The 11,421-nt window shown below is 49.8% G+C and overlaps 1 protein-coding gene across 1 annotated transcript; it reads right to left on the bottom strand.

Annotated features, from left to right (window-relative positions):
• Positions 1-11,003, bottom strand: LOC114033834 (neuralized-like protein 4; the record flags this gene model as incomplete). The annotated part of the gene is made up of 24 exons (XM_027849454.1): positions 1-402; positions 615-722; positions 1,028-1,115; positions 1,398-1,577; positions 1,951-2,109; positions 2,613-2,780; positions 3,079-3,240; positions 3,592-3,690; positions 3,913-4,143; positions 4,311-4,456; positions 5,143-5,271; positions 5,460-5,635; positions 6,190-6,268; positions 6,357-6,433; positions 6,562-6,760; positions 6,886-7,048; positions 7,238-7,323; positions 7,703-7,884; positions 8,120-8,387; positions 8,651-8,723; positions 9,015-9,103; positions 9,189-9,300; positions 9,587-9,894; positions 10,574-11,003. Coding segments are annotated over 24 exons (3,960 nt in total), but the record flags the coding sequence as incomplete, so codon positions are not given.
• Positions 11,004-11,421: the final 418 nt, after the last annotated feature.

The raw sequence follows: 11,421 nt of genomic DNA, 5'->3' as shown, positions 1-11,421 counted from the left end.
TTCCAGTGGGGTGGGGAAGGATGGTTAGGAGGACAAAGGGGGACTAGGGAGAGAGCAGCAAAAAAAGAAAAAAAAAAGCACACCTCTTGCAAATTTTGATTTTGATGCCACTTCCTTGAATAGGAAATTATATATCCTACTGAAATGATATTTTTTAGACATAATAATGAAGGCTAAAAGCAAACTCTCTCTGCCCTCTCTGGGCACTGAGTCCAAGGCTGCCCTGGGTTCCACCTCTCCCATCCCAAGCCACATGCCTGAGGTTGAAGCGGCACCAGCCAAAGGGCAAGGCATACTCTTGTGGTGGCTCCCCCCGACGCCGATGTGCCTCATCTCCCCGAAGTTTCCGACAGGACTCACAGTAGCACAGGCTTCGCTTGGGGGGTGGGACAAAGTAATCCTCTGGCAAAGAAGAAAGAGGTTTAATTCAGGGACTATATTTCCTACAGAATCCTTATTTTTCTCTATCTCATCTGTGTCCTCAACCCTCAGAAAAGCCCATCTCCCCACCCCACCCCCCAAACAACTATCTAGGAGTTTGAGGAAAGCAACACTAGTGTCCCAAGAAGAAAGGACCTGAGAGTTGATGGTCCAACTAAGGGATGGAGTCTCACCTGGCAGCAGCAGCAACTCCTGGAATCGAGAGCAGAGGGCATGGTATTCACAGCTCTTTAAAGGACTGGCATCTGGAGGTGGAGCCCAACACACACTCTCCTTGATGCCTGAAAGGTAGGGTCAAATCAGAGTGGGGAAGGAGTGGGGAGAGAAGACAACAGTCAAACGAAGTGGAGGAGGAAGGGACAGGAGCAGGGCATATTTTGGAAACTTGTCCTCCTGCCCTCAGCGTGCCTTATTCAACTTCTTAAAAGCCTGTGTTTGGGGAGGGGGGGAAGGAGGAGTCAGGGAAGAAGCAAAGGGCTTAATGATGGAGGCAAGGACAGGTGTCCAGAAAAAGTAGGATCAAGAGTGACAGGGTTCGGGTTCCCTCCAGCAGTACGGTGCAGTACAGGCTCTCCCTGAGCCTCACCATCCACCACGTCAGCCTTCTCCATGTCCCCTTGGATTCCAGCTCCCTCCCCATTGGCTGCTCCCGTCTCAAGGCTCACAATTGTCACCTGGAGAGGAAGAAGGGTTGGTCAACCTTTGATCTGCTGCTTTTCCTGCCACGATGGATTTTCTCAATCCCACGGTGTGAGCTCCCTCCCCCACCCCCCACAACCCTTCAGTCTCAATTCCTTTTCCCCTTTAAACTCCCCAATTCTCTCCATCAACCCCATAAAAACTTCACTACACCCCCAATTCTAACTTTTTAGGACACCACCACCACCATGCTCCTCTAACTTCCTAGATTCCTCCCCCCTTCCAGCACTATCCCTGACCAACCACCCCCTGCTGACCTGCTCACACTGGCCATAGAGGTCCACTAGGGCATGGCAAGGCTGGGGCACCTCAGCCACAGCCACACCCTGGTCCACACCATTGACATAGAGGTGCAGCCCCCCAGACCCGTCCAACCTCAGCCCCAGCACCGTGCCTTCTGGGCACGTGTCCAGGTTTGGCCCATACTTCTCGCAGATCTGGGGGACAGAACATGAGAAGTGAGCCGCTTCTCAAAAAAATCCCACCCCTCAGATATCAATATCCATTCTCCAGTATCCTCATCTGGTCACCCCACACTCAAATGTACACTTCTTTATACACCTTTACTCTCTTATTACCAGGCTTCCCTTCTTATGATTCCCCCCAACACTTCTTCCCCACTCAGGGCCCATCCTCTGTGTCTATCTATTACCTCTTGTTTAGGTTCACCCAGTTGCTTCCAATGACTCCCCAATACCTATACCATTCCATTTTCCAGGGCCTTTTCCTTTCCTGATATCCCAATTATCTCCAATCACTGGATCTGTCTTGCCTACAGGACTGTTCCCCTTCTTTACATGTCCTGCCCACCTTGAGGCCATTATGGAAGATACCCTGGCCCCGAAGTAGCCAGGCGGCCCGTTTGAGGGCACAAGCTGAAGCTGGGAAGTTGAGCCGCTCAGGGGGGCAGGCAATGACTCCTAGGGCCAGGGATGAAGTCCACTGCCGGTTCAGGAAGTCCAGACGCACCTGGGGGGAGGGAGAGATTACCTCCTAGCAGCCACTGACCCACAGGAAGTAATCTCACTGGGTGGGACAGGGGAGGGGAGAAACAGGATATGTCACTTCTGCAGATATGAAGAAGAGTGGTTTAACTTTGGTTTTTGATGTAATTTCCTCCTCAGACAAGCACTATTCCATGTTAATTTTGTATGATTTTCTGTCTAGGTGAAAAAAGGTAAGGCTCACTAGCAAAGGTATCATTAAGAAAGGAAGTTATCAAGAGTGCTGACTTCATTCCTCTCTGGCTGTGAAAGAGATGCCAACATTCCACTTCATCTTCTCCAGGAGAGACTGCCAAGGTGGAACTTCTTTATACTTTCTATTCAACAAGAAGGGTAACACAGGGAAGTTGGCCTTTTGTTTCTCTTTCTTGTGGAAGGAAGCAACTAGGATCAGAAGGAATGGAGGAAGGAGTTCTTCAGAGCAAGGACCTCCCCGTCTGTTCAGGGAAGGATGAGACCCCAGCGTACCTGGACCAGTCGCTGAGGAACCAAGGGCCGGTTTATTACAACTATGCCCTGGTTGTAGCTGGCCACCCGTGTGGCTGTCAGGTTCCCATTGGACAAGAGGATGTTCTTCCCATGATTCTCCAGGAACTCAAGGGCTGCAGGGGTGACTGCAGCTTCATTCTCACCCTGCTGGAAGGACCATGTGGGTGTCAGCTAGGGCGCCAACTAATCCTTTTCCATTCTCACAGGTCCTAGTCTAATTAATATGGAAGAGTACTCCCCTGTATTGAGAATCAATGAAAATTGAAGTATATGGCTCTTGCTCACATGAGATAGTGGGATATCCCAACACTTTGTCCCCCGTCCCCCCCAACCCCCAATATTGAAGTTCATGCAGATAGAGTTCAGAGGGTTTAATTTCAATTAGATGGCCGCAAGGACTATAGACACTTGATCATCCTTCTTTGCCCCAATCCTCAGCTCTTACCATGGTGCCTGGTTCTTCATCATCCTCATCTTCTTCACCCTCACTGCCAGTATCTGAGCTGAGGGAAGGGGGCTTGGTGCCTTCAATCTCCTCTAGCATTGAGGAGCTGACAATGGAGATGACCTTCACCCGACCGTACAGGTCCAGCACCACCCACACATTCTGGGGGCACACATGGGTAAGGGAGTGTGGTATTACAGCATACCTCCTCTCCCCATACTGCTACTCTTCACACAAACCCTACACTCAACAGGGGAGAAAAACTGAGGGAAAAGACTAAGGGAGAGATGGGATATCAAGGGTCTCAACAGAAGATTAGACTGGGGAAAGGGAAAAAAGTAAATAGTGAAGCCTAAAGGTGACTGGGAGAAGATGTATGTATGGAAAGATGTCAGGGAAAAGGTGTTAAGGAAGGCTAAAAGGCAAGAAACCAAACTGGTAGAAAAGGAGTAAAAAAATAAAGGATGTGGGCCTGGGAATAAAGGACGGGGAAATGAGAAAATTCAACAATACCTTGGCAATGCCAGTGGCTGCAGGCCCCATGTCCTCACCATCCACCAGAATATGCATCGTGTCATCTGCCCCTCTACGTATTCCCACACGGCTTCCCACCTGCACAGAGATTTCAAATGGGTTTATAACTCAACAACACTGTATACATTGATTCTCTGCGTTCTCCTCTCCTAGCCCCTCTACCAGAGTTCTGTGCTCCCCTTCCATAATCTCACACCACCTCTCCTAACAATACTCCCTTCTCCCACTTCCCATATTTTTCAGCCCTCCCAGGGGTCTATACCAAATCAACCCCTTCCCCGTCTTCCAGGCCCTGCTCACCCCCAGCCTCTCCAGATTTCGTCCATAGTTCATCCGCTGAAGCTGTCCATTACGTCTCACCTCACAGCCAGAAACCATCCACGTTGTCTTGGACCGTAGCTCCGGTAGTGAGGTGGGCAGCCCTGGCCCTGCCCCATTCCCTCCCCCAGGCCCCAAGTCCCCTGGTAGAAGTGTTGTCAGCCCTACTTTGAATGAACCCGCCCACTTCTCATCCAGCTCTTCCACTTGCACCTGGTAGGGAGAGGAGGAAGTAGTCAGGAGATGAGGTAAAAATCAGTAGGAAAGAGAAACAGAAGTATGAAGAAGAATGAATTGTCGTGAGTTTCCTCTAAATCTGTCCTTTAACGGTCCTCTTTGACACTATTCCCTGGAGGCCCCCAACCTCATCCTCATCCTACCTCAAAGACCTCATCAGTCCTGAGCTCCTTCATGCTGAAGACTAAGCCATGAGCATAGCCAGCTACCCTCATGGCCCGAGTACCATCTTCTCCAAATGTTACATTTTTCCCACAGCTGCTGTGGAATCGGTGAGCCACACCTGCCACTGAGAAAGGAAGAGGACATAGAGGGATGTTGGGGGTATAGAAAGAAGGGAGGCACAACTTTTCTAAGCTGGGAGCAGGATGTGAATTTCAGTACGTATCTTTTTAGCCAAAGAGTGCTTAGACATTGCTCACTCCTGATCTGGTCAGTGGCAAGAAAGCCTTATGAGGTCATCTCTTCACCAGAGAGGCACCAAACTTAGGCTGCCTGCCTCTACAGAAAGTGAGAGAGAAGACTCAGCAGACTATTTCCTATTCAAACAGGAAACTGGGAAGGGCAGCAGGGACATACAGCAATACATTTTCCTCTACTGAAAGAGGAAAAAGTCCAAGCTCCCCAAACCAAAAGTTGAAATGAACACTTCCTTGACCCCAAGTCTGAAAGCTTGTGGATTTATGACATCACTTCTTCAAAAAGAAAAAGCAAACACTAGTTATCCCTCTTCCTTTTCTCTCTCTCTGAATCCTTAAGTCTTCCCCTTCACCCAAAAGTGCCCTGTCCATAACCTGTACTGCTGAAACTACCACTATATCCTTGAGAATTTTTTCTCATCCATGATCCCTAAAACCACAGCAATTATCTTCCATATATGACCATTCCCCAAGTGTCAAGTCCACCATTTTTCTATAATGTTGCTTCCAACACTTTCCTTATACCTATAGCTCCCTTGTTCCCCGAAGTTCTCACCTGGGGAATGAAGAGGGAAAGATTTCTCAGTGGCATTGCTGGTTGACAGGCTGTTATCCATAGGGCCTGTAGCACTGGTAATGGAGACCTGGACACACTGGCCGTAGAGATCCACCACAGCATACACCTCTGGGGTCAGAGGGAGAGGCAGGCTGGGACACCAGTTGCCTGAAGTCCTAAAGGGAATGAGGACTAAGGTATCTGAGTCCCCAAAAAGGGGTGTGGGTTGAGGGGATGTCTTGCATCCCTAAAGGGAAAAGGTTGGAGAACTAGAGGCTAGAGGGCCAGATACTTGGACCCCTGAACAGGGAGGTCACCTTTCCCAGCAGGGAGGCCAGAACAGGCAGGCCCTTGGTCTTGGCCATTGATGAAGTAATGCAGGTCACCCTTAGCAGTACGCATCATGCCAATCCGAGAGCCAGTGCCTAGAGAATCCAGGTCACAGCCATAGTTGTTTCGCATGGTGTTTCCATCCTGCATGATAGCTGTGCCACTATTGAGGGAAGTAGGGGAAAGGGGAAGTCAGCTTCCCTGTCAAAACAGGGAAACTCACCCTGTTATCAAAAAATTTCCTTAGGGTCTTGACAGAAGTATTAAGACCAGGATGTGTTGCTCCTAGGCCTAGCCCTTCACCCTGTACCCCACCACCAATTCCCTTCAACTAAGATATAATCTTAATGAAGTGACCTGACCCTAGACCTATTCCAACATAATTCTTTATCTAAAATATCTGCCTGCCATGGTGTCTACTTGCGATGTTGCACTCTTCTTTCTCTTCCATAGCAGATGTGTTCTATTTCCTTACACTTATGCAACAGTTTAGACCACTGTTATGGAAATTCTCTATCAACAACAGCTACCTCTGCATCCATTCAACAAAGCGTCTCCACAGCAAAGGACTGTACCTAAAAATGTTTTCCACCCTAGAGGGTCAGTTGGGCTTCGTCTTCTCTCTCCTTTATCCCATCCCATGCCTGGCAGAGTCCTTTGCCAAGAAGGCACTCAAAAAATGACAGAAGTAGTGAATGGATGAATAAATTGCCTCACCTCAGCATCCACGTGTCATAGTCAATGTCAGTCATCGTGTTGGGGAACTCCAGGTCTTCCGGCCGTATGGCAGTCACTCCTGTGGGGGGTAGAAAGAAGTCCCCTTTGTGGCTCAGGCAATCATCCTAAAATGTCAACCTTCCCCTCGAGCACACTAACCAACCTACCAGCCTCAATAGACCCTGACCAACGATCAACCATCTTCTGAATAACAATCTCAAAGAGTTCTCCATCTCGAAGGGCCCTGCCAGAGATAAGGGGGAGACTCAAAGATGGTCTCTGAAGGCATCAGGGATAGAAGAACCAGGCAGAGGGAGAGTGGGCAGGAAGGAAAGGGAAGCTGATACCTTTATCCCCTATTATGGGACTGACCGGTTGGAGATGACGATGGCATCATTGAATTCACTTCGACAGTTGTGCCTGAGAGCTGTTCGGCCCCCATTAGTAATGACAGCATTGCTGCCATGAAGCTGGTGAAATCGAAGATCAGTGGCTCCTGCCCCGGATGAAGGGGAACTTGGTGACAGCTGATTATTTCCTTCAGAAATGTCATCTGGCAGCGGCAACAGCTCTAGGGATTGGGGATAGGGTAGGGAATCAGCTACCATATCCTAGTTTCACAGTCCTCTTGTTTCTTCCTCTCCAACCCCTCCCAAACCTCTCCTTATAGATCCTCTCCTTATGTTTTTTCCTCACCAGAGTCATCCACAATGGTGGCTTGTGCAGCCTGGCCATAAAGATCAACTACAGCATAAACCCCCGGGGGCACATTCCATGCTGCAGGGCCTTGGGCCACCCCATTGACAAAGAAGTGGAGGGTGCCATCCTCTCGCCGTACTACACCCACTGTGTCCCCTGCCTTGGGGAAAGGATAAGAAGTCAGCCATAGTACCTGAAACATACTGAGTGAAGGAAAGGATGTGCCCATCACTAACCATACTATACTCTCTCTTCCCCCAGGGGTGGAGTGAGGGTGGGAAATCATCTCCATACTCTAGCCCCACCTGCTAAGTCCCTTGGGGAACAAAGCCCACACTCCCTACCAGACCTTGAGTCGGTCAAGGTTGTGACCATACTCGTCCAAGATGGTTGTCCCATTGTGCATCACCCCATTCCCGGTCATCATCCAAGTTCCTGGTTAAAAAAAAAAATGAGGGTTGTGAGAAGTAGAAAAAACAAAGGTGGGTGTATACAGGACTAGGATTTTAAATTTGAAGACCTGAGTTTAGTTCTAGATCTTTCCTTGACTCAGGATGTGACTGTGGTAAGTCACTTTACCTGTCTGGGCCTATTTCCCAAAACTAAGGAGAGATGGAGTTGAGCTAGAGGTAAAGATTCTATATGGTTTTATAAGACTTAGTGGAGTGCGGGAATCAAAGGTACTGGAGGACACCCACTTTCCTTATCCTCAGCTCATTCTTCCTCCCCAGAACTTATCCCTCTACCCCTCTTTATCCTAACACATCCCTTTCCAAACATTTCTCCCTACTCTTGGAGCAATAGCCTCTCTCACCTGAACGCAAGTTGGTCATAGTAGAAGGCAGCTGCAGATAAGCTGGATTGTGGGTGGTGACCCCAATTTCAATTGAACCTGCCCACTTGTCCACCATTTTGTCAATTCGAACCTGGAACAGCTCTCCATCCCGAAGAGCCCGGCTGCTCAACACCACACCATGATTGAAGTCATCTGTGGCACTGAGAGTGGAATAAATGGGGAATCAGTCCCATTCTTCTACCCAAGACCCACCCATACTTCCAGCTGCCACCAAATTCCAGCCTCCTTTGACTACTGATTAGGGAGAAGATTCCCCCTAGTCAGACAACTCCCAAACCCCATTTACCCCTTAAGTGCCACTCTGTCCCTCTACTCTGAAGGACCTTCCCCCGCATCCTGACCCAAACAAGCCTTTTCCTATCCCAGGGACTATACTGTGGTCGAAGAGCAGTTCGTCCTTCATGGGTGATTGCTGCCTTCTGTCCACAGTTGGGGTGGAAGAGCAGGCGATCAGGCTCAGAGTGGGCAAGGCCAGGAGGCGGCCTTCGATGGGCACCCTCAGGAGACAGGGCCCGAAGGATAGCATTGTTTCGTCGAAGACGGTCGCTGTGGTTGTGGTTGTGGACAATAGTCACCTTCACTGCCATCCCATACAAGTCTACCACACCATATACCACTGGGGGTGTCACTGAAGTTGCCACACCTACCCAGGAACCAAGAAAGAAAAGAAGGAAAGAGAAAACCATAAGGAGAGACAAACTCGGAGAGAGGCCCAAAAATACTAACACAAAATCATGGAAGGGGAAAGAGGCAGAGAACAAGTCAAAGTCAAACCTGGGCCTACTCCCATCTTTAACTCTCCTTAAGTGCAAATCCTCTACAACCTCTACATCAACCTCAGTCCCAACTTCCACCCAATTACTCCACCCTGGTAGATTTACCTCAGCCCTGTTTTCTCCACCTTACCCTGGTCGATTCCATTGATGAAGAAGTGTAGTGCAGAGCTGGCTTTTCTGGTGAGACCAATGTGGTCCCCTTCCTTTGGGGAGGGAAGGGGAGCAAAAGATCTCATAGTACTCAGATTTTTCCATCCCCAGGGTCCCACACTCAAATGAAGCCAAAATCCTGGGGTCTTCCCATCTAACTATATTATTGGATAGAGGTTAGGACTTAACAGTAAAGGCCAACTAAGCAAAAAATCTTCCCTGCTACACCCTCCTCCCCCCAAACTCACATGTGGAAATAACCCAATTTATCTAGTAAGAAAGTACTACCCTTCTGCCCCTCCAGCCCTCCCCACTATCTTTCCAGCCCCAACCCTGGCTCTCACCTGTAGCTCATCCAGGCTGAACTCACAGTATTCCCTGCGTGTCCCTTTGCCATTGGTCAGGATCCCACAGCCGCTCATCATGATGGTGCCTACAGAAGGAAAACCCTACTCCCCTTAGTTATGGTCTTGAGAAACCTCCTACCAATTCCCCTTAAGGGACCAGCTCTCTAGTACCTGAGCGAAGATTGGTCATAGTTGCAGGATATTCCAGGCTGTTTGGATTATGGGTTGTCACTCCAATTTCTATGGAGCCTGACCATTTATCCACCAGCTTGTCAATTCGAATCTTAGGGTAGAGGGAAGTCAGCAGGTGAGAGGAAGGAAAAATAGAATGGTGATGGAGGAGAAAGACACGTGGCTTAACTCCTCCTATTAACCAAGTACATATGGATAAACTGAGGGAAAAAAAACCTCTCTGGCCCATCTTAAGACCTCCCTTCCCCACACTTATCAAGGACATTGTATCAAATGTCTGGGCCCCCAAAAGAATAGGGCTTAAGGGACTAAGCTGAAACATCAGACATTCAGATTTCTGAAGAAGAAAGCTGGGATGAAGCCACCAGAGTTCCCACCTCGAACATCTCATTGTCACGTAGTGGGCGATTTGTCATCACTACTCCATTGTTGAACTCATCTAGAGGCCGTCGACGTTCAGCTGTCTTGTTATTGTTGCTAAGTTTGATGAGGGTTCCACACTTCTCATGAAAGAGCAGGGCATCATTAGAGGTGAGGGGTGTTGGGGCAGGGAGTCCACTCCCACCAGCACCAGATCCTGGCCCTTCTGCAGGTGGGGAGCCAAGGCTGACACTCAGGAGTCCACCATTGTAAGCAGACAGGATGGCATTACTCACTACTTCTGAAAGTTCCATGCCTGAGAAACCTGGAGTCAAGAAATTGGAAAAAAGGGGAAAATAAAATTCTAGTTCTCTAAGGAGCTTGTTTCCCCTTTCTTGAAAGCCCTTCCCTTCAACTGCCCACCTCCCTTCTATTCACCCCTCTCTTCTCCCTCACCCCAGTCACCTCTTTACCCTCTCCCTCCCCATCCCCCCCTCACCATTCTCCTACTCAAGGCTGTTGGGGAACTTGTCCAGCTGGGCCTGGGCATGGGGCAGCATGAGGGCTGGGGACCAGGTTGGGGGTGGGAAGGGAGTAAGGTCTCCAGCCCTTACCCCTGGTCCTCTCAACCAGGTCTAGCCCCTCACCTCCAAAACATTCCTTTCAATTGCCCAGCGTGCACCAGTTTTTATTTTGCCCATGTCCTTTTCCTCCTACACCTCTTTATTCCATGTGACTCCCAGATCTTCCCTTTCTGTTGTTTCCTATGTCCCTCCATAGCCCCCCCTTGTACTCCACAAATACCCAATGATTTCCCCTCAAAATAATATATCCCCAACTATTCCACACATACTATACTCCCAGCTATCCCTCCCACACCCCAACTGTGCACACTTCCAGCTATTTTCCTACTCCCCCTACCCCTGCATAATAAATACACAAATTCCCAAATGTCTCCTGTGTTCCCCACCTATGACCCTCTTCCTTTCATCGTGGCATCTCACCTTCATCTCCGGAGGCCCCCTGCTCAGCAGAAGTGTCCCCAGGGGGCAAGGCAGGGGCAGGGGGAGGTGTAGGGGTACCAAGACCAGGCTCGGGGGGCAGCACGGTGATCTGAGTGCACTTGCCATAGAGATCGACCACCGCCCAGACTCGGGAGGGAAGGCCAGTAGCAGCAACACCACAGTCCCGCCCATTGACCCAGAGTCGAAGCTCACCAGCAGCTGTGCGCTCCACACCCACACGGTCCCCCTCACCCAGCTGGTCCAGGTCCTGCCCATACTCTTCCAGCACTGAACGCCCATCCCGAAGCACCGAGCACCCAGACACTACCCAAGAGCCCCCCTTCAGTCCTGTGGCGCTACTTGGGAAGTCCAGTACACCTGGGTCCAATGCTGTTACTCCAATCTCAATTGATCCACTCCAAGAGTTCACCTATAAATGGGGAATCAGGAGTTGGGTGGGGACAGGGGCATGGGAAAAAACAGTCGAGGGGGACCGAAGGCCTTCCTAGTCTCTTCCTACAGTAGGTCCCTTCTCTTTTATCCGGCTGCCTCCTTGACTTCCTAGTCATTCTACTAGTGTCTCTGGCTTGCCTGGTCTTTCCTGAGTCTTTTTACGTGTCTGAATATCTCCATTGCTAAGACGTATCCTCAGAAAACAGAACAAAGGCGGCTGTCATCCACCTTCCTCAAGCCTCTGCTCCTCAAGGCTGGGTCTGCTGCTGTTACCTCGGTGCAATCTGGGTTCTCTTATTGCCCCGGAGAGCATTTGCTCCACTAATTCATCAGCACTCCCTCCACACGCCCCCCCCCGCCCCCATTCCCTCCCCCGCCAACTCCCGGTCTGGGCC

This window comes from Vombatus ursinus, unplaced genomic scaffold, assembly GCF_900497805.2.
Source record: "Vombatus ursinus unplaced genomic scaffold, bare-nosed wombat genome assembly UNPS02007491.1, whole genome shotgun sequence".
Lineage (NCBI taxonomy): Eukaryota > Metazoa > Chordata > Mammalia > Diprotodontia > Vombatidae > Vombatus > Vombatus ursinus.
The sequence above is the reverse complement of the archived record's forward strand: the minus strand, read 5'-3'. Positions and strand labels throughout refer to the sequence as shown.